Source organism: Tamandua tetradactyla, chromosome 7, assembly GCF_023851605.1.
Source record: "Tamandua tetradactyla isolate mTamTet1 chromosome 7, mTamTet1.pri, whole genome shotgun sequence".
Lineage (NCBI taxonomy): Eukaryota > Metazoa > Chordata > Mammalia > Pilosa > Myrmecophagidae > Tamandua > Tamandua tetradactyla.
Genome location: NC_135333.1, coordinates 170,500,526 through 170,525,208, shown reverse-complemented (window position 1 = coordinate 170,525,208; position 24,683 = coordinate 170,500,526). Strand labels below are relative to the sequence as shown.

The 24,683-nt window shown below is 34.9% G+C and overlaps 1 protein-coding gene across 7 annotated transcripts in view; it reads right to left on the bottom strand.

Moving 5' to 3' along the window:
- GAS2L3 (growth arrest specific 2 like 3) overlaps positions 1–24,683 on the bottom strand; it is an 80,732-nt gene that overhangs the window by 52,509 nt on the left and 3,540 nt on the right. For all 7 annotated transcript variants that reach the window (XR_013155955.1, XR_013155956.1, XR_013155958.1 and 4 more), the window contains exons 2-6: positions 20,234–20,390; positions 16,935–16,982; positions 4,489–4,657; positions 2,658–2,773; positions 603–744 (exon numbers count right to left, since the gene is read on the bottom strand). Coding sequence is in view for 1 of the 7 variants with exons in the window: in XM_077111766.1 (XP_076967881.1) it covers positions 603–744; positions 2,658–2,773; positions 4,489–4,657; positions 16,935–16,958 (451 nt within the window). In the remaining 6 variants the exon portion in view is untranslated. The remainder of the gene's footprint in view (positions 1–602; positions 745–2,657; positions 2,774–4,488; positions 4,658–16,934; positions 16,983–20,233; positions 20,391–24,683) is intronic.

Genomic DNA, 24,683 nt, shown 5'->3' with positions numbered 1-24,683 from the left:
CTTTGAAAAATTACATATCATACACACACACACACACACACACTCAGAAAGCTACCACTTCAATCACTAAACGGATACTTCTGTTGGCTTACAGAAAATGAGAAAACATGTCAATAATTCTTTAGTACAGCACGTCTTTTCAAAATGAAGTGTAAAAAATATTAATCCATTTTGATAATCAAGTTGACAGCTATTGTTTACAAGGTAAATCTAGAAGCTATAAGCACACATCATTTGGCCTTCTGTTATTTCTATAATTTTCTGATACACAGAAATTACCAGTAATTTAGACTTGGTAGAATAATTCTTACTGCAAACTTTAATTATCAAACCTTTGGTCTAGAACTTTGCTGTAGTCAAGTTAAATAGGAAGTAAAATATTTGTAAGGGATTCTAGAAAATACATGATTTTTATAAATAAAAAGCTCAGTAAAGTTGAGGTTTTTTAATTGACTCTCCAATTGTTTTACATATTTTCAAAAGATTAAATTTTTCTAGGAAAATGAGATTTAGTATTTAAGTCTTTACTTGGAATGAAAAATCAGAAGGGAGAGAGTAAAAAATATCTAATAAATATCACAAACAAAATAACACACACTTACCTAAACCTTCAGATTCAAAGAGGTAAATCTCATCAACCCCAATATTCCTACACCAATGAAGGAAGTTTGCAGTATTGTCTCTGGCAAAGAATGAACCTGAAGGAGCATCTTTCTTACACGGCACTTTTCTCATTGGAAAATTCTAGAAAAGACAAAAAATAACCCCAAATATACATTAACAATATTTTTATTAGATATCCACTTAAATATGGCTAAATAAAAGCTCGATGCATTGAATGTAACTAAATAGTATGTAGCATTAGGAAAAAAAGGTATCTTAAATTTTTTTTATTTTACTTTAAGTATTTTCCAGAAAATGATTCCTAGGAACTCAATCTGGTCAAAATTAGCAATAGAATTAAGCATTTCTAAATGCCTTCTTTTTAAAATACACAAGAATCTTAATTAAAACCAAAAATAATGAGAGCCTAATAAATTCCAAAGCACATTTCTACTGTATTTTCCCCATACAGAGTTGAATATAAACACAAAATCACTGCTATGTTAAAGGTTAACAGACACTAATTTTTCTTACTTCCTTATACACAAATTCATAAAGATGGTTCTGAATCTTTTGAAGAGACTATCACATAAGGAAGTAGTAGCCCATTCTTAATTCAAATTCTCTTGAAAGTTGAAGATCTAATTTTTACAGCCTTGATTTTTCCACTAGCTGGCCCAAAAGTAGCCTGAGGTTTTGGTTTTTAATTTTTATGTAAATAGGTAATTCATACATATGATTCAAAAGATGTAAAAGGTCCAATAGAGTATAATATAAATTTGGTTTTTAATTTTTATCTAAATAGGTAATTCAAACATATGTTTCAAAAGATGCAAAAGGTCCAATAGTATAATATAAATCATTCTCCCACTCTAACCCCCAGTTCTGTTACCAGGTACTTGTACATCCCTCCTGTTGCTATTATTCTCCAGAGTTAAAACAGCCTTCTGCATGTTTTCTGATTGTATATATAATATGCTCATTTGCAAAAAACAAAAGAAGAAAAAACTTCAAACAATATAGCCAAACACAAAAATGGTAAACGTCATTATAATCCTCTTACCCACATTTTGGCAACTTTCCAAGTATCTCTAGGCATATCAATATACATATCTGTACCTACAAAATGCTACATAAGCTATCCTGCAATCTAATTTTGTGTGTATGTGTGTATATGCACACTTAACTATAAATTGTAGATGCCTTTGGAGGTCAAAAATAAGATTTAAATAATCATTTTTAATGAATATGTAGTACTCAATACTCTATTGTCGTTAGGCTATCATAATTTTTTAAAGTCCCCTACTGATGAACATCTAGGTTGTTCCTAATTTTGCATTCATTTTTGTGAATTTGAGATTATTTTCTCAGTTAAATCCCTTAAGGTAGAACTACGTATCAAAGGGAATGTTTATTTTCAATGTGATTTATGTTACCGACTGTCCCCAGAAAGATGATACTGCCAACAGTGCACGAGTGACCAGAACGCAACTCTTAAGGAACACTTATACCTGATGAAAAGAAAGGAAACCTTTCTATTTCAAATCATGACTTCAGGATCAATGGAGGACAATTATCTAAAAAAGTTATTATTAATCCAACCAATATTTATAGAATCCACTACTTAGACAATACATGGAGGCTATATAAAAGATATTAGTAATAGCTCCTAACAGTGCTGTGTATAAGTGTTTTTAACTCACAACAATCTATAAGAAAGTGCTATCATTGTTCTCAAGAATTACTAGTAATTAGACATTCACTACCTATAAATACACACCAGGCACTCCACTAGGTATATATATATATATATATAGACTATATATGAGTCTATTTATAGTCTATATATAGTCTCATTTATAAATGAGGACATTTTTCCAGGTGCTCAAAAAGGTGAAATAAATTATCCAAGCCACTATAGCTAGTTGTGGGGGAAGGTTACAACCTTACAGAGATGATAAAAAAATATATATATAAACAAATTAACATGTAACAAGGTATAAGATCACTACTCTCTCTTTTTGATCCTCCACCACATGCAAACATTTACTTACCCTTGGTTCTTCAGAGTTGCATGTTTTCACCAAATTTTGAAGAACACCAATCAATTGGCATAATAGTACTCCATTATCAAGTTCTTCCAACAATCTTTCTGCCTTAAGTTCAATACCTAAAAATATACTTCAAAATTAAGACTCTTCTGGAAACAGTAAACATAAACAATATGGTGGCAATTTAATCAAATGGAATCAGATTATAGCTGAAACACTAACAAACATCAAATCAGACTCTAAACACTCATTTTTAAAAGATATGGCTAAAAGGCTAGAAGGAGGGGGAATTGAGAGTTATTGTTTGATGGTTGTGGAATTTGTTTGGTTTGATGAAAGGGTTTTGGTATTGGATGGTGGTAATAGTGACACAATAATGTGAATGTAATAACTGAATTGTACACTTAAAAATATTTAAAATGGCAAAAAAAAAAAAGTAGCAGAACCAGAAAAAAAAAAAATTACCCTGGGAAAAGTGGTCTAAACCAGGATTGTCCAAAGCATATGTGGCCTTATGTTTACAAATTACTATAATCTTGGGCAGCACGAGAGTAGAATTCTCACTGCCAAGTGGGATACCTGGGTTTGATTCCCGGACACTGCACTTCCAAAAAAAAAAAAATTATTATAATCTTTATATTATACAAATATATTCTATTTTATATTCATAAAATATGTATATTTATGTTTATTATTTAATTTTATTAATTTATCTTTATTATTATTATTTTAATTTATTAAATTAAATTTAAGTTACTATTTATTTATTCATTTATTTTTATTTATTATTTGTTGTTTTTATATTTATTATTTAATTAAATATTTCTATTTATAAAATATTTATATTTATATTATACTTTCTAAATTATATTATTTTAATTTTAAAAAGACGACTAAAATGGCATATGTGTCAAAAATTAAAGAAAACAAAAACACTGATGAGAAGTACAGAAAAAACTAGATTTCATACTATTTCTAAAAGATCTAAGTGTTTTATTTTTCAATATTCATTGCTAAGGCTTAGTTTTGATTCACTGTACATTACTTCTGCTTGCACAAGACAAAGACCCTCTAAAAATAAGAGGAATCCACTGCAATTTAAAAACTACAGGCAATATAAATAAATATCCAAGGAATACCTGTAAATGCCTTTTTTAGAAGTATTATTACATAAACTATAAAAATCATCCAAATTATTAAACAGATCTGAAATAACTAGAGTATGTAGTATGTGTTTATCTTAATGCCAGCTGGAAAGGCTTTAGGGAATTTATTTTAATGAAAACATTGAAATGCTATGAAAAATTCTGAGTTCTTTTTCTTGGGGAAAAGTTCAAAGCGTTCATCATATTCTCCAACAGAGTAAAGAAATATTTTCCCAGGCATTCTCTAACCTAAAGACAACCTCCTCCTACATTTCATCTGTCTCTTTCCCTCAGTGCCTCTGAACAGTAATCATTTTAACTATACATACATATTTCAATCTGAATCTCATGCCCTAAAAGGGATGAAGGAAATAAAAATCAGTAAAATATAGATCTAAAAACTAAACCTATACACATAAAAATATTTTAATCATCAACAATGAAAATACTGATCAGTCAAAGTTTACTGACTTCCTCAAACTTCCAATGTCCTTATTAGCAGTCTCAAGCTTCAGGGTGAAACAGCGTCTCCCCTGACTAGAGTGTACGCTTGGTGAGAACAAGGCCATTGGATATGACATTCACTAGAATGTCCCCGAATTCTTGAACACTCCTTGACAGAGTAGGGCTTTCAGTGAATATTTGTTGAATAAGAGGATACAATTTGGGAGTCTCTTTTTAAGCCTTACCTAATAAACCAGATAACCAGATTGATAGATCCTCTTGCATAGGCAACAAGGAGGCTTCATGCCTCACAGCTATCCACTCGTCATACTGACAGACATCAGCCAAACCCGGTCCATGCCTGGGAGTCAGAGGACTCCGTGGACTCAGAGGCAGATCTTCTCCAAACCATACCTAGAGAGAACACCAACCAACTGAATGAATGCAACTTTTGTTAAAAGCCATCATAATCCATACCTATCTTTAAATTCTGAATTATAAGCTACATATAATACACACACATACAAAACTGCAACAGTTCACAGAAAATATACAAATTAGAAACAAACTACTAGTCTGCATACCTGATACATTTTCAAAACACTGCAGTCAATGTAAATGAATCTAGTCAATTAATGCTTGCCCAGTGGGAAAAGCCAACAAATAAGTACACTGCCTTCATTTATTACCTTAGTAACCTTAAAAAGTTAATTAACCTGAGTCTCAACACCTCAACTGTAAAATGGATTAGTGATACTTTCCTTATAAGATACATCTCTGTAAGCATGTAGCACTGGGCCTAGCAGATAGCAAAATGCCATAGAAAATCAGCATTTTATAAACTCTAAAGCATAAGAGTTATGCTTATTAATTTAAAAAGGATTTCTAAATATTTGGTTTAAAACAGAGTTTGGCAAACTACAGCCCATGGGCAAATTTGGCCAGCCACCTATATGGTCCAAGAGCTAAGAATTACATTTTCAAATAGTCGTTATATATGTACGTATATAATAGCCCTGATTTTGCCTATTGATCTGCAGTCTATTGACTTGCAACCCCTGGTTTAAAATACAATTTTACATAAACATACTATCAAAACAACACTTAACAAAATTTTGATATAGAACTAGATATGCTTTAACACAAGATTACTTATAGAAAAGACTGCATTGACTCTCTGAATTGTGAAAAAAAGCAATCATGTCACTATGAAGTCATTAAAAAAAAAGTATATGTAGATCTCATCCTTCCCCTTTCTAGACAATTCAGAAAGTAGTATTGGAGCCAAATGATACGAAGAGGAAGGAGGTCCTTGCAGAAGGGTTGCCTGGAATGAGTCAGAACTCTTTCAAGAAGAGTTCTTCTTCTTGGAAGAAGCAAGAGGGCACCCACACTTGGGGACAGCCCTGTGTAGGGCATCAGATCCTGAGCAGGATTAGGAGGGTGTCCTATGTGTCTGTGGGGAGATGAGGGGAGGTGAGCGTGCATGCTAATGCAAGGCGTCAGAGCCCATAGACTTAGAGGCAGATCATCTTCAAACCGAGAAAGGCACCTACTCAGGGAGGGACTGGTAGCAACAATCAGAATTTGGTTACATATAGGGGGATTTATCAAATGGAAACCACATCTCTCACTGCCAATAAAGATAGGTACAAATAAGGATTGAGAGAATACTAGAATATATCAACCCTATGGTGTTAGTCTGGAATTGGGAGGTATCGAAGTGAACATGGTTTTCAATAGCTATATATAAATTTAGAAATATGGATACGAGTGTTAATATATGTGTGCATATATATTTATGTTATGTCTATATAATTACTCCCTAGTTCTGTCCACTGAAAGGGCCCGAAGCATCATCACTTCAATAGCAGAAAAAGCAGTTAGTGCCCAGATCCTGGCTTTAAAATACCATTCTCTAAGGACTCTTTGAGAGAAATGGCTGATTTCAAGGACAGAGGCAAGGAAAATACAAAATTAACCTAAAATATAATGTGCCAAAAAGCAAAGAAGTGCTCAAAGAATGATGGGGACATGTAAAAGGGGCACAGAAGCCATTTTGAAGAGATTTCTACTAGCCAAACCAGAAGCAATTTCAGCAATTACTTCTATCAAAATAAATAATGATTGAAATGGTTAATAGTACATTGAAGAATAATACTGAATAAAATAGATAACCATGATTGCACACAAATATAAATAAATCAATAAATTGAAACTTTGATGAGGAAAGGGATTTTTAGATACTAGGGATATCCTACAAAGTATATAGTCTGTAATATTCAAAAGTGTGAAGATCATTAAGGAAAAAGAAAGACTGAGGAAAGGGAAATCTTTGTTTCAGGCTGATAAAGACCATAAAGACATAACTAAATACAACCTGATTCTGAACTGGGCACTACCTGGACAACTTGCAAAATGTGAATGTGGCCTGAGCACTAGATGGTAGTACCATGCTAATGCCAATTTTCTGATTCTCATTATTTTATTATAGTATATGAGAATCTCCTTGTTTGTGGGAAATACACAGTGAAGTATCCAAAGGTGATAGGCATTAGATTGACAACTTACACTCAAATGGTTCGGGCAAACACATTTCTGTGTATTATGCTAACTACTTCATAGGTTTGTGACAGTTAAAAAAAAAAGAGGTATAAGTAAAAGTAAGACTAACTGAATCTTGACTTTTACTTTTCTTTAAATAGACAATTTTCCCCCTAAAGTGTATAAAACTTGGTAAGTTCATCTGAGACAATTCTTAGATACCAAATTAACAGCCATTGCACCATCACAGTTAACTGAAATGAACTTGGTAAAAAACAAAATCTGCTTTCAATCTCCCTACAATGAGAAACAAACAAGTTTAAAAATATATAAATACACAAGAGGTAAGCAGGAATAATGAAATCCAATAAAAAACTCAGTAAAAGACAAAGAGAAACAAGTTATTTGAGGGGCATTATTTCAGGAATATAGAAGACACTATAATAATCTGGGCTAGTCGATAGGCCATTAATATTGTCAAAAATTAGTTATCAATATACTGAGAGCAATCATATTGCAGAGATTCTTAATCCACAGAGAGTCTACAGGTGAACTTACATGAATTAATTGTTTATAGTTCAGCAAAATGTTATGTTTTTGCACCTATTGTGCTTTCTCTAGAGGGAGAGAGTTCACAGCTTTTGTAAGAGCCTTAAAGGGAACTGTGAACCAAAAGAAGTTAGGACTTGTTGTTCATTGATCAGTCAACTGTATGCTTGTTTCCCAATCAGAATGAGGTACAGGGAAGAAAGGCGAGAAGGATCCTAGTCTATTCAATTAATAAGAAAGCAAGTGATAATTGGATGCCTACTCTCTGGTTTATGAATGGTTTATGAATAAATAAGTATATAATATAGTCAACAGAGAGAGGTGAAAATCCTGGAACATTCTCACATTCAGCAGGGAGTGAAACAAAAACCCTGATGAGCTATGCCAAGGGTACTCTTGGAGAAAAATCAGTAAAGATAGATCTGTGGAATCTAGATCAGAGAAGCCTCGTGGAACTATAAGACAAAACTACGTTTTAAAAAGCACCAAGTTAAGAAAACATTAAGGACCATTAGGGTGGAAATAGAAAAATATGGTCAATGTGGCAATGATAAACAGCATTCAAGAGAGGGTGGCATAGTGAGGAGGAGATTTTAATGTGCCCTCTAGGGCAGCTAGTAAATAGCCAGGAGCCGTCTGGAACAACTGTTTGGGGGACTCAGTGACTGGACAAACATCCTACACCAGCTTGGAACAGTAGAAGGGCTGAGATCTCACACAGAAATGTAAGGTTCCTAAGCCACAGAGGCTGGTGTACCTCCCCTATGGGCATAGTAGGCTGCCCGAGGGAATGAGAAGCCCCGTTCTGCCCACAGGAACCAGCCACTCCCTCAGGCACAAGAAGAGTGACCCCACTCAGCACCATTCTGCTCAGCCGGGCAGAGGCAGAACAGAGGGGAGGAAGAGGTGGTTCAGGAGCACCATCTCCTGGTGAGCCTCAAGGAAGGGTGGCATCTCCATGAGATCCGGGTTTGGCAAGTAATTACTGACAAACCAAATGCAAAGGGGACCTGTGAGGCAAACCCAATCAAATACAAAACCTTAGACGAGTCAAGGAAATCAACTTGCAAAATAACCCCATCAAGATAAAGAAATGCCCCCAAACACAAGAGAAAATCACAAAACACATGAAGATTCAGACACATATAGGCCAACCAAATGACCAAATTTAAAACACCAGAGGGGATACAGAATTTGGAACAACTAATCAAGGGCATTCACAACGACATAAAGAACATCAAGAAGACACTGTAGGAGCATAAAGAAGAGTCTGAAAGAATGAACAGAAAAATAGCAGATCTCACAGAGATGAAAGATACTGTAGAGCAAATAAAAAATATACTAGAGACACACATCTGCAGACTTGAAAAGGCTGAAGAAAGACAAAGCAAACTAGAAGACAGGACAATTGACCTTGAAGACACAAAAGAACAAATAGCAAGAAAGACAAAAAAATGGAAAAGGAATTCAGAGAAATGATGAACAACACAAAGAGCACAAATACAAGAATCATCGGTGTATCAACCAGAAGAGTAAAGGGATAGGAAAGTGAGTTGAAGATAACGGGGGAAAAACTTCACAAATTTTATAAAAGACAGAAATATGCAAATCAAAGAATCCCAACAAACCCCAAATAGAATAAATCCAAATAGACACAGTCCAAGACACATACTAATCAGATTGTGAAATGTTGAAGAGAAGCAGAAAGTCCTGAAAGCAGCAAGAGAAAAGTGATTCACTACATATAAGGAAAACCACATAAGACTGAGTTCCGACTACTCAGGAGGGACCAAGGAGGCAAGAAGGCAATGTTAAAATATATTTAAGATCTTGAACGGGAAAGACTTCCAGCAAATAATTCTCTATCCAGACAAGCTGTCCTTCCAAATAACGGGAAAGATTAAAATCATCTCAGACAAAGAAAAGCTGAGAGAATTTGTCAACAAGAGACCTGCCCTTCAAGAAATTCAAAAGGGAATTCTGCCAGTTGAAAAAGAAAAATAAAGACAGGAGAGGGAGGAGGGTAGAGAATTGAAGAGGATCAGTAAGGGTAACTTAAAGGATAAAAAGAGAGAGGGAAAAAAATATATAGATCTGACAAATAAAAACTATAAGGATAAGATGGTAGATACAAGAACTGCTTTACAGTAATAATTTTGAATGTTAACAGACTAAACTCACCAATTTAAATACATCAATCAGCAGAATGGATTAAGAAATATAACCTAACTCTATACTGCTTACAAGAGACTCATCTTAGACCCAACAATATAAATAGATTGAAAATGATGGATGGAAAAGCTCTTGTATGCTATCTGTAACCAAAAGAAAGCAGAAGTTATACTAATACCAGATAAAATAGACCTTAAATATAAAGATGTCATAAGAGACAAGGAAGGGCATTATATAATAATAAAAGGAACAACTCACCAAAAAGAAATAATAATCATAAATGTTTATGCTCCCAATCAAGGAGCTCCAAAGTACATAAGGCAAACATTGGTAAAGCTGAAGGGAGCAATAGGTGTTTCAACAATAATCATGGGAGACTTCAATATATACTTTCCTCTATAGACAGAACAAGCAGACAGAGAATCAACAAAGAAATAGCGAACTTAAATGAGGTGATAAATGAACTGGACCTGACAGACATATATAGATCACTACACACCAAAACACCAGGATATACATACTTCTCTAGTGCTCATAGAATGTTTTCCAGGAAAGATCACAAGCTAGGACACAAAAGGGTCTCAATAAATTTGATAAAATTGAAATTATTCAAAATACTTTCTCTGACCACAACAGAATGAAGCTGGAAATTAGTAACCACCAAAGAAGCAGAACTTACACAAATACATGGAGATTAAACAATACACTCTTAAACAAACAGTGGATCAAAGAAGTAATTGCTAGAGAAATAAGTAAATATCTGGAGATGAATGAAAATGAGAACACAACATATCAGAATTTTTAGTATATGGCAAAGAGAGTGCTGAGAGGGAAATTTATTACCCTAAATGCCTATATTAAAAAAAAAAAAGAAACAGCAAAAATCCAGGACTTAACCATTCCCCTGAACGAACTAGAGAAAGAAAAGCAAATTAACCCTAAAGCAAATAGAAAAAGAGAAATAACAAAGATGAAAGCAGAAATAAACAAATAAATAAAAAAATAAATTGAAAGAGCAACAAAACCAAAAGATGGTTCTTTGAGAAAATAAAAAAAAAAAAATTGGTGGACCCCTAGCTAGGCTGACAAAGAAAAAAAGGAGAGGAGGCAAATAAGATAAGAAATGAAAGGGGTGTTATTACCATGGATGCTAATAAAAATTTTAAAAATCATAAGAGGATACTATGAACAATTAATTATAAGCCAACAAACTAGACTATTTAGATGAAATGGACAAATTCCTAGAAACACATGGACTACCTACACTGCCTTGAGAGGAAATAGAAGATCTCAGAAAACCAAATCACAAGTAAAGAGATTCATCAGTCATCAAACATCTTCCTACAAAGAAAAACCCAGACCAGATGGCATCACAGAGGAATTTTATAACATTCCAAAAAGAACTAATACCAATCCTGCTCAAACTCTTCCAAAAACCTGAGGAAAAAGGAATGTTACCTAACTCACTTTATGAAGCTAACATCACTCTAATACCAAAACTGGATGAAGATGCTACAAGAAAGGAAAACTACACACCAGTCTCCCTAACAAACATAAATGCAAAAGTTCTCAACAAAATACTAGTAAATTGAATCCAATGATACATTAAAAGAATTATACATCACCACTAAGTGGGGTTTATACCAGGAATGCAAGGGTGGTTCAACACGAGAAAATCAATCAATACAATACAGAACGTCAACAAATCAAAAGGGAAAATCACACGACTGTAAAGATTGATGCTAAAAAAGCATTCAACAAAAGTCAGCATCTTTTTCTGATAAAAACAATTCAAAAGGTAGGAACAAAGGAAACTTCCTCAATATCATAAACGGCTTACCTGAAAAACACATAACCAACATCATACTCAAAACTGAGAGATTGAAAGCATTCTCCCTAGCTTGGGAACGAGATAAGGATCTTCATTGTCACTCTATTATTTAACATTGTACTAGAAGTTTTACTTAGGGTAGTCAGGCTGCAGAAAGGAATAAAAGGCATCTAGATAGGAAAGGAAAAAGCAAAAGTTTCATTATTTGCAGATGACCTGATCCTATACTTAGAAAATCCTGAAAAGCTATGACAAAGCCACTTGAGCTAATAAATAAATTCAGCAAAGTGGTAGGGTACAAGATTAATGTACAAAAATCGGTAGTATTTCTATAAGTAATGACCCATTTGAGAAGACAATTAAGGACAAAATACCATTCAAAATAACAACTGAAAGAATCAAATATCTACGAATAAGCTTAACCAGAGATGTTAAGGACCTGTACACAGAAATCTACAAAACATTGCTAAAAGAAATAAAAGAAGATCTAAATAGATGGAAAGACATTCTGTGACCATGGATAGGAAGGTTGAATGTCATCAAGACATCAATTCTACCCAAACTGATCTACAGATTCAATGCAATACCAATCAAAATTCCAACAACCTACTTTAAAGACTTGGAAAAGCTTGTTATAAAATTTATCTGTAAGGGAAAGAGACCTCTAATAGCTAAAAATGCCCTAAAAAAAAAAAGAGTGAAGTGGGAGGACCAACATTTCCTGACTTTAAAGGTTACTATAAAGCCACACAAGTGCTCAAAACAGCATAGTGTTGGCACAAAGACAGAACTATTCAATGGTTCAATGGAACCAAATCAAGAGTGCAGAGAGAGACCACCAAATCTATGGTCAATTGGTCTTTGACAAGGCCCCCAAATCCACTGAACTGGAGCAAATCAGCTCTTTTCAATAAATGGGCATGGGAGAGCTGGATATCAAAAGCCAAAAGAATGAAAGAAGACCCCTACCTTACACCATACAAAAATTAACTCAAAGTGGATCAAAGACCTAAATATAAGAGCCAAGTACCATAGAAAAAAATGGTACTCCTTGAAAAAAAAAATATTTGGAAACATCTTCAAGATCTGGTAATGGGAAGTAGCTTCTTAAATGTTATCCCAAAGCACAAGCAATAAAAGAAAAAATAGATAAATAGGAATTCCTCAAAAACTTCTGTACCTCAAAGGACTTTGTCAAAAAGATGAAGAGGCAGCCAATTTAATTGGAGAAAATATTTGGCAACCACATATTGGATACAGGTTTGATATCCTGTGTACATAAAGAAATTACACAACTCAACAACAAAAGAACAAACAACCTAATTATCAAATGGGAAAAGGATTTTTCTGAAAAGCAAATACAGATGGCAAAAAGGCGCATGAAGAGATGCCCACTTTCATTCGTTAAGGGAAATGTAAATGGAGACTACAATGATATATCACCTCACACCTCAACTGCTAAAAAACTACAAATGTTGGAGAGGATGTGGAGAAACTGGAACACTCATACCCTGTTGGAGGGAATGTACAATGGTATAACTGCTGTGGAGGTCAGTTTGGCGGTTCCTCAGAAAACTAAATATTGAGTTGTCCTATGACATAGCAATTCTAGTACTCAGTATATACCCAGAAGAGCTGAAAGCAGTGACACAAATGGACATTTACACACCGATGCTCATAGTGGCACTTTTCACAATTGCCAAAAGATGGAAACAATCCAAGTACCTATCAATAGACGAGTGAATAAACAAAATGTGGTGCGTGTATACATACATATATATATGATGGAATATTATGCAGCAGTAAGATGAAATGAGGTCCCAAAATATGACAGCACAGATAAACCTTGAGGACATAATGCTGAGTGAAATAAGCCAAACACAGAAGGATAGACATGTATGATCTCGTTATTATAACTCTGGTAAAAGTTAATTCAGAGGCTTACAAGTAGATTATTGGGGACTTTGAAATACATAGAGGCTACAGATCCAGTGAATGGTTACCCAATGAGTTTGAACTTAAATGTAAGGGAACAGATATAAGTGACAGAAGTTCATTAATGGGGTAATAAGTATCATTACCATATTGAAAGTAACTATGATTGAAAGGAGTTGTATAGAGTCATAGATTCCAATGATTAACTCTATAATTATAAGTTCTTGCATGGACTACTTCAAAGGTTTGATCTTGTACAGAGTCGATAACAGAGAAGTATAGGGGGAAAACTAATATTGCATGCTATGGTCTATAGCTAATAGGAAAACATCAATAGTATCACAGCAATATCAGGGGCTAATAATTGGGGCGAGACGAGATAAGAGATATGGGGAGGTTTAGATTCGATGGCTGATGAGGCCATGTTTATCAATTCCTTGTCTCTTTGGACCAATGAAAAACTGTCTAGAATTGAGAGTGAGGACACAGTGAGACACAGATTTTTTAGTGTGAATATTTTCCATGATGTCCAATGAATGGAGGGGGATGAAGGGCACAATGACGAGAAAGCAGAATGGTGAATTATTACGTATACCAATCACAGAATATTGAGCAGCTACAAAAAGAAATGAAGTCATGAGGTATACAACAAAGTAAATGAACCCTGGGGATCTTCACTACACAAAATAAGCCAGAAACAAAAGAACAAATATAGAATGGTCTCTTTTAGGAAATACTTGAAAGAAGAAAACTGGAGCCTAGATTCTAAGCTCTTATAGCAGTCACACTAAGTCCAGAATTCTAAGTGTATTTCTAGATTCTGAGATGCTGTGCTATATATGTATAAGCTGGTATTTTCCTGGAATGTTGGATACCTCTGTGACATCTAATAACTCAGAGCTGGAATTCTGCAGCTCCCTATGTATAGCAATTGTTAAAGTAACCGAAAAAAAGATCAAGTTTCAAGATCTGGTTGGGACAAAGGTAAATCACAAAACAAGGCAAAGGATGACAGTGGATGTACTCTAGAACTTAACCTACTGTATGAGACCAAAGGCACAGAGGTTTATTGTGTCTAGAACCTAATTTAATATAACACACAATCTAAATCAACCACCTGGATAGCTCATTTTAATAACCTAAACACATAGAACCCAGAATAAGAATGAGGGCTTTAGTTCTGTATAACTTAACGTAATACCGAGATACAGTCCAGGGCAGGGTGGGCTGATAATTTAAAAAGTACTGGTAGAATCCTTGGTGGGACTGGAGAAAGAATATGTAACTATTAAATTTCCCCATGTGGGAACTCCCTGATACTTTCTCAAACATTAGGGATTCCCAAGAAAATAGGTCAACCTTTTGATTTTTGAGGATTGCCTGTTCGAAACTCATTTCTGTAGTGGAGAAGCTAAGACTACTTGTAATTATACATAAGAGCTGCTTCTGGGAAACCTCTTTTGTAACTTAGATATGGCCTCTCTCTCTCGCTAAGCCAATTCTGCAGGTAAAAACGGCCCTCCCCTGTGAGTGGAGCAGGACAGTCAGGGATGAAAGTCTATCTGAAAGCATGGGACATGATTCCCAGGCATAGGCCTAGCTTTGGCACCACAGGATCAACAATGCCTTCTGGACCAACGGGGGTAAAAGAAATGTAATAAAATAAGGTGTCAGTGGCTAAAAGAGTTCAAATGGAGCCGAGAAGCTATTCTGGAGACTACTCTTATATAAGCTTCAGCTAGATATTGCTAATTGTCATGATTTGTCAAACCCCAACCAATATCATTTCTGTCAACCCTAAAGAACATCCAGGGCTCTAACTGAGACTCTACGAAAGTCTCAGGCAATAAGTTTACTTTCCCGAAACTTATAACCTGCAGAGAGTTCCTAGGACAGAAAAGTCTTGAAACCCATGGAAACTCTCCACAAATATCAATTAATTCCATACCCCTATCCTATACTGTCCATACCCCTTTTCCACAGAAAAAGTTAGAATGAACATTCCCCAAGGACCCCTATAGATTGGGAGTAGGATCAAAGGAGCAGGAGGAGTTGTAATAGAGAAGATAGAATTTAACAGACAAATAGGACTGCTAAGTCACTATACTGATGTTTCTTTTGGCCTCCAGTGTTTTGGAGTAGCTAGAAGGAAAAACCTGAAAATTTGGAATGGTAATCCATACCAAACTTTGAAATCTGTTCTGTAACTGCTTTTTAGGGCAAGTAATGGTGGTGCAGTAGCAGAGTTCTCACCTGCCATGCAGGAAACCCGGGTTTGTTTCCTGGTGCCTGCCCATACAAAAAAAAATGTACTCTGAAAATTATAGCTCATTGTTTTTTTTATTATTTTCTACTTTTTGTATATTAGTTATGTTTCACAATAAAAAACTTCTTTTTATTTTCAAAAAAATTCAAGAAAATATAATTCATAAGAAACACGTCATTTCTGAGAATTGGACAAAATGATACGGATAAAAGTAATCAGATCAAAAATGGCCTTGAGTATTACAGAGTTCTGGACATAGAGGGGAGGATAAAACCTTTTGGGAGACTGCCACGGATTCCAGAGCCCCAAATGGAAAAACAATATAATGGAACTCTTTGTTCCTAGAGTAGGAGGACACAACTACACAGCACAGGAGGAAGTGCAAGCAGGATCACATTCTGGAGTTGTTCTTAGCAACTGGATAAACAAATTTTCTCTAGGCTGTCTCTAGGTTTATCTTGATAAGCCTTAATTTTTTTAAAAAAATGCAAGGCTTCCATGATACAGCTACAATCTCCAGTTTCACATCTGGATAATTCTATTATACCAATAGTAAAGCCAAACTTCTAAAGTGCCTACTTTGTGATAAACTTCCTATTATGCTATCTCATGTATCCCTCACAATTACCTTGGAAAAGAAATACTATTACCCTTCACCTTAAAGATAAGGAAGCAGTGACTCACAGAGTCAAATAACTTGCAGAGTCTCACAGCCAGCATGGCAGAACTAGGATCAGAACTGAAATCTGTCCGATTTTAAAGTCCTCACTATTCAAGGCAAATGGTATCACCTATTGCATATATCTAAGCAGACCTCAAATGTTATTTTTACCTTTAAGTGAAAATAATGTCCTATTTATATCAAAAGATAATTCAAAAGGATATAAGAATAACAGAGCAAACACCAAGTCACTCAAATATAAGATTATTCTGGTTTGTCTTATTATCCCCATCCTTCCTCCCCCCACCAAAAAACAAACAAATAAAAAAAGACACTCTTTAAAATTTTAAATTTTTATACCTGGTCACATACAGGACACACGTACAGTTATCTAAAACAGTGTTTCAACTGCAAATACATACTAGATTGTAATAGGGGGGAAATCAAAAAAGTATTCCAATTCTTTACCCAAGGTAGTAGAAATAAGTTGGTCCCACCAACTCCAAGATATTTTTTATTCTTACAAATACTTAATACAAACAAGTTTAGAATTAAAATCCGTTTTGGAAGAAACTGGAAATTATAGTATTCCTTTCATTAAAATTTGGCACTTAAGCTACTGAAATAAAACTATCTTGCGATGATTTTAGTTACTCTATTTTAATTGTATCAATCTCACAATTTAAGTATGTTTTCTCAACACCCCCCCTCCCCCAAATATAACACTACTTACTTGAATTCCAGGCTGCATGGTCATCTATATTGAAAAGAAATTGCTTTTCTGAAAATGAAACAAAATATTAATATACAGACAATGCCAGCTTCCCCTCAGCTAATTACAAGATTTAGGAATCTGCTTTACTGCCCTACTGAATGAAAAATCTAAAACTTTTTCTTCTAGGCAGAACTAGTTGCTATAAGATAATTCAATAATCATTCCTTGCTTCTTACTTCATAAAGGTACTCCTCATCTGACAGAGAAAATTTGAATCACCTCTTAATAGGTATTTTCTGGCACTAGTACCAAAGTAATTAATTCTTGAAGCATCTGACTAGTAAAATAAAATTAACAATAGAATTTATCCTATATAAAGTCTCCTAGAATTATAAAATAAAATTAACAATAGAATTTAACCGATATAAAGTCTCCTAGAATTATATACTACCCTGCAAGCATAATGTAGTGTAGATATAAAATAAATATAAATATTACAACAGCTGATTTTGAAAATCAAGTGCCTCTCATCTTATTTTCATATAAAGATCATATAAGGTGCTCTGGACTTTGTATAAATTCACAAGTTAACCATAAGCTTCTACCACAAGACAAGATAATAAATATTCAATTTTAACTGCAAAACAAAGTACTAAATGCCTTTCTATAATAATTTTTCACAAGTAATTTTCTCCATGAGGTGCTAAAGACAAAAAGAAAAGAAAGAACAATTTTAGTTCCAATGTACTATTCTTGAAATCGCAAGGAAAAAATACAACTTCAATTAAGGTAGACCATGCAATCCCTTAATGTATTATCAGGAAAAAAAAAAAGGAAGAGTTTAATAATTCTCAGAATAATATGAATATATAACCCTAGCATTTTTTTATTACTTAGTAGCAGCATAATAATCAGCTTTGTATTTTATCATAACCTACCACCAAAACATTCTAAGATAAAATATAAAACAGTTCATAAGGCTATGATGCTATCAATTTCCTGGGAAAAGTTATTTTCGCCTGTAAGTTATACCAGACATAATTCATGCACAGTGCAAATCACACATACCACTTTCCTTTCAGGAACATTTCTTCTAGGACCAAAGTTGAACCTGAGCTAAATCTAACTGAAGAGTCTAATATTACATTTTATTTTCTTTGTGGGAGGGCAAAGGACAGCAGAATGTCCTTTTTAATGTCGTTTTTCCTTCTCTCTACCATAGCAAAAGGCCAAAATACAATTGAGCATTAATAATGAGCTTGTTATGCTTCCCACGAGCTAACCCAGTGGGGAATACATTTTCCTTTAGCATAAATAATCTTTTGTCCTCAACAAAGATCCACAGTGAGAAGCTTCCGAGACCATTTTTAAAAAATGGCAGCAAAGAAGCTGCTCCCATTAAAATAAGGAGTCCCACATAATCAGACAAGAGCTTTAACAGTTGGAACTGCCAAGCCAAAACAAAAGAAGGCCTTAATTATAAGGCGTGTGCAAATCAAGAACAGTGACACATTCACAAAGAAGCTATCACAAGAATGTCTAGCAGTTGCACTTTCTATGGAAAATCCAACAAAATAAGTTTTATGAAAGAAATTAAGAATTTGTGCACGACTTTGGGTCACTTGAATTTTAGTAGAAGAGTCTCTCATATATATATGTGTATATGTTTATATATATATATTTTTTTTCAAGTCATTCTTGTAGTAATGGAAAGAGCGCTCTTCTAAGATGACAAAAATATAACCATCTGGATCATTTTTAAAAGAAATTCTTTTTTCTTTTTTTGGCATGGACGGCCACTGGGAATTGAACCCGGGTCTCCAGCATGGCAGGCGAGAATTCTGCCACTGAGCCACCATCGCACTCCCCTAAAAGCAATTCTTTTTTTAAGCTAGCATTCAACTTACAATGCCTCTTCATATATGAAAGCTATTATATACACAAATATGTTTTTACTGGAAAATTTTTATAACTGATAAGATTATATCAATCACCAATAAATTAATGAGTATTCACGATGTCCCAGATATTAAGAACAAGTTATCAATATTTTCTCATCATTTACTGTTCCCTTTCTAAACCATTTTTGGGTGGCTCAGGCATTTAATCCCAAGAGTAGCTTTTTTTAGATAGGCCGGTCCCTGATTTCAGCACAATCACAAGACTTGCATCTAAAGTCTTGGTACTAAAACTTGGTAATAAAACTTAACAACATTGCTCTTTTCCATCTTTCCCTAAAAGTTTAAGTCTCTATTTTTTAATTTCATATAAATCTATTATACTGAACCTTCAACACTTCATTTCTGGAGGTCATCTTAACTAGCAATTTTTTCGGTTTTGTTTTGTTTTTGTCTTTCTGCCTTTTTGGAGATGCTTACTTCAATTCTTTGCCAATCTGTAGAAGTCTTTTTCCTTAGATTTGGGACAAAAAAGACCTCTCATGTGACCAAGACCAAAGTGTTCCTTAACCTGCCGAGACTCTCTCACAAGACAAAACGCTTAGATACAGACCATAAGAACACTACATTTAACTTTTTAAATCTGGAGAAAATATTGGAAACACAGAATGTATTTACCCACCTGAAATTTGACCAGGATTCGGGGCTAAGACACTCATTTTAAAAACAGTTTGAGTCACAAAGTCCTCAAGATTATTTGTGGTAATGCTCTCCATACCACCCTGACCTCAGAGCGTGATGGAAAACAGTGGTCCTGTTGAAGCGACCGTTCTCACATAGGTATAGGCTCTGAAACTGAGGACATTTCTATTTCTCACCCATATTACAATATATGATGGAGGAAAGTCAAGGTGGCATGGCTCCATCCTTACACAAATCTTGGGTTAACCAGGGAAAAGTGGCAAAAAAAAACAAAGAACTAAGTTTCTTCAGAAAAATATTAATATTAATTGCCACTTTACCCTCTCTATACATATACATGCCACTTCATATGTTCAGCACTCGGCCACAAGATTATTGCCAACATAGACAGATCTGCAAGGATATGATAAATGCTAAAGTTGGGGTGATACTTACTATTGGGGAGAGGAAGGAAGATAAGATTGGGGAGGAATGCTCAGGAGCCTTGCAAGGTAACATAGGTGCTTTATGCCTTTCATCATTTTTTAGTGCTTCATTTAGAAGAATAGTTGAAGAACTTATCCTCTCTGATTTATTCCAGGAAAAAAAAAAAACTTTTTTCTCAGCTTTAAGATTTTGAGATGAATATTTCCTCATTGTGTAATAAAATAGAAATACTATATCAATACTAAAAAAATTTCTTTTTTTTTTTTTTAATTGTATACCAAAATAACTTACCAGAAAGACAGCACTGGGGTAGAAGAAAGCGTCAGACCCATCTGGTTTGAACTTCAGCTCCAGAATATGCTAGCTCTATGACCTTGAAGTAGTTAACTTTTCTGAGCCTCAGTGTTCTCATCCATAAAATGAGGATATCACCACTTCCCTTGTATGGCTGTTGTAAAGATTAAATGAGATGATACATACAAAATATCTCACACACAGTTAGCACTTAAAGACTTAGTTATTATTACTACCATAATGAGACTATAATTATAGTTTATTTAATATAATTTATCTAATTAAAAAGTGCTAAAACAAGGTTAATAATCAGAAATTATTAAACAATATTTGGAAAGCTTCTTTTACACACATAAAATTAAATATGGTTGTAAGTGAAAGTAAAACCTTTAAAATACCCATGCCATAATTGGGAGGCCACTCAGAGATTAATTTTATAAGCGAATTACAATTCTTTTTGCTAGAATAAAAGCCCTTTGAGCCATTTAGTCTGTTTCCTCATGATCTTGTCAATTCTCCACATTTCGTTGGTGAGGTTATTATTCATATGAGGTGCATTCCTTCATTTATTCATTCATTCAACAGCAGTTATTTACCCCCTTTATTAAGTAGGCACTACAGGCAAGAGACACAGGGATGAACAAAGCAGATAACGGCCTTACGGAGCTAATACACCAGCTGGGAAGACTACGAGCAAGTAAATATATAAGTGAAAACGGAATATTAAATCCTGACAACTGCCGTGAAGGAAGAGCAGGATGACAGGAAAGAAAAACGGCAGGAGCCTACTTTAGAATTAGACCGAATGATTAGAAACGGTTGGCTGAAAGAAAAACATGAGTGTGAAGAGTAGTAGGAATTAGCCAGCAAAACGAGGAGGAAGAGGTCACACATTTCAAGAATGGAAGGAGCCAGGACATCTGAAACATAGCAAATGCATGGCTCAGGACACGGCTAAAGAGTTAGGCAGTGGTCCCATCACGCAAGACCATGATAGGGAGATGAGATTTTACTCCAAGTGCAGCGGAGAGTCAGCGAGGGCTTTAACTAAGAAAATGACTTGCTCTAATTCATGGTTTTAACAGAGTTCTCTGAGGGGGAGAGACTAACATGGGAGTGAAACAGAGACAGGTTTAACAGAAAAGAGGAAAAAAAGAGAGAGAGAAAAATAAAGTTGTGAGGGAAAGAGACTAGGCAAAACCATTAAAGGAAGAGAAACAGAGAGGGAGTAGAAAACAATGGGAGCAAAAGAAAAAAGCATAAAGGAAATGAGAAGTGGGAGCAGAAGGAGAAGACATTTAAGATAGATATCTGGCTTCTTTCTACGTGGTGAGCAGTCTGGAGGGGGAAGAGTTAGGAATCTGCTGCAGTGGTTCAGTGGCAAATGATGGTGACTGGGCTAGAATCTTGAAATGTCTCTACTGGAGAGAAGTGGACGGATTTGACAACACATTTTGGAATTAGAGTCAACAGGACCTGGTAATAGTTAGGCATGGAGGTGCCAAGGAAAGGGTTGTGATGGAGAAAGAAAGAAATGTAAATCCTAACAATACTCAGGAAGAGAAAAGAAGGTGAATAAGAATTCGTACTCCTGTCTCTTGGACCATTGGACGTTGCTTCAGCCACTCTTTTCTTTTCATTCCATCACGTTTCTTTCTTATTTATTATATTACTTATCACATGATCTGAAGTGATAAAAGATTTTGCCACTCATTCAACAAGTCCAAGGTGAAATATGTACAATGGTTACTGATCAAGGTACCGGTAGGTCAAGTGAGCTGCCTGAGAGGCCAGAGAAATCACTCAGAAAAAAAAGGACAAAGACTGCTGCGCAGGCAGGTGGTCCAAGTCAACCAGCAAAATAGCTGTACCATGCAGCAAGGATTCTGACCAATTTCTACCCGGGATTTTACATGACTGCCTTAGTAAATCAGTACATTTTTATTACATCTTAAATAGACTGGTATCTGTGGTAGACAGAATAATGTGCAAAGCTGAACACATCCTAATCTGGATACATGCTACCTTACACCTTACAGGACAAAGGCAACTTTTAGGGTTGATTAAAGTAAGGATCTTGAGATAGGGGGAGTAGCCTGGATTAGCTGGGCCAAATGTAATCACAAGGGTCATTAAAAGAGGGGGGCAAAATGGTCAGACTCACAGAAGTTTATATGAGGACGAAAGCATCGAAGAAAAGGAGATGTGACAACAGAAGAGACTCAAAGAGAGAGAGAGAGAGAGAGAAAGAGACTGAGAGATTTGAAGATGCTGCTGGCTTTGAATATGAAGCACCAGACCATAAGCCAAAGAATGCAGGAAGCCTCTAGAAGCTGGAAAAGGCTAGGAAACATTCTTACCTGGAGCCTCCAGAAAGAATCAGAGCCCTACTGACACCTTGATTTTAATCCCTTAAGACTCACTTCAGAATTTTAAGATAAGTTTTTGTTGGTTTAAGCCACTAAATTTTTGGTAATTTGTTATAGTAAATAATAGAAAACTAATACACCATCTTAAGTGAAGAAAAGATTTGCTAGGAAGTTCAGGACATTTGATCCAGAGAGAACAATATGTATCCAAAATATGCTGACAAGATGTAGTGACCCCCAACAAGTTATAAAAAATTAGGAAAAGGGCATTACCAATACATAACATACTTAAAGAAGATCTAAAATTTATAAGTAAAACCCAGCATGCATGCTATGTGCCTGCTTTCTTCATCATCGTCATCATCATCATGATTAAATGTTCCTGTCTTCCTATATCTGAGGTCAGTTATTCATTCATTAATTTAAATAGTTATGTGCTTACTACCTTAGGGAACAGAACTAACATCTATCAAATTACCAAGTCATCCTTGATTCCTTTCCCTCTCACATTTCGACCCCCTTCCTAGACAAAACAATCAGTGAATATATTTCGTTGCTTCTACCACCAATATTTCTCTTCAACACTCAGGACAACCCTCTAGTTCAAGTCACCTTCAACTTTCTTCAGGTTTACGAAACAGCTTCCTAATCTGTCATCTACACCCCAGCCTTGCGAGCTTCCAACCTGTTCACGTATGGTGGCCACAGTCATCCTTCTAAAACTCTGATCTGACAACATATTACTCTTCCCTACTTAAAATCCTTAATGGCTTTCTACTGCCTTCAGGAAAATGCCTGAACTCTTCAACCAAGCTAACACCCTCCAGCCTCCAGGAACACTGAACTTCCTTCACCTCTGGGATTCTCCACACGTTGTCCTATCTACATGGAACACTCCTCTTCCTCCTCTCCTCCTGAATCACTCTTACATATTCTTTAGATATAAAACCTAAGTGATCAATCTTTCCAAAAAGCCTCCCCTAACCACCCCCGGCCCCAATCTATATTATATAGTAATATTTAAAATGCTTCTGTTGCACTGTACTCTATACTTTATACTTTTTATGAGATCCTTAAAGGGGCAACATTCTCCATTTCTCCTACTTCTTCGCAGAAATGAGCACTACAATTACTAATGGAATTATTCTTGAATTTGAATATGCTTTTATTTATCTCTAAGGAAAATATGAAATGATAATAAAATGAATCTGCGCTATATTCATTTCATGGAAAAGCAACTTCCAGAGCAGATGAAGACTAACAGAAAGGAATGACCTTTACAGTTTAATAAAACATGTTATTTACAAAATATAGACTCTTCATTGCTGAGAGTGCCTGCTTTTTCATTTGAAATCTTCATTCAACAATTGGCAGAGATTCAACATAACTTTAATGTTGACATGAGGTAGAATTACCAACTTGTCATAAAATTTTGTGGGACAGTTCAGTCTCAATATAAAGAACTTGAGAAAATCAGTTTGCCTGTTTATGTGGTAAATTAAAAGACTGTATGGGACAACACAAAGAATGAACCCTAAAGTAAACTATGAACTACAGTTAATAGTACAATTATAATAATATTATTTCATCAATTATAACAAAGGTACCACACAAACGCAAACTGTTAATAATAGAGAAAACTGCATAGGGGAAGAGGTTATACGGGAATTCTGTACTTTCTGCATGTTTTTGTAAACCTCCAGCTGCTCTGAAAAAAATACTGTGTGGAAAATATACATACACAAACATTAACATAAAGGAATGTAAGAACAACACCTAAAAGTCCATGAACACGAAACTGCCCAAATAACTTATAAGACATTCATTCAGTAGACTCATTCACTATATGAATGAGATTCACTAAAAAAATTAGAGCTGTATCTTAATGATATGAAAAGATGTCTATTACATGTTATAAGAATAGCACAACCTGCAGAACAGTATATATAATGCTTTCTGGGATCATTCTTCTCCCAAGTGTGTATAAAAAGAAAAAAAACTTTTCAAGAAAAATAATTTCAATTTTGGAATAAAATATATTAGCAAGTGACCCATCATGGTAAACTTAAATCAGTATG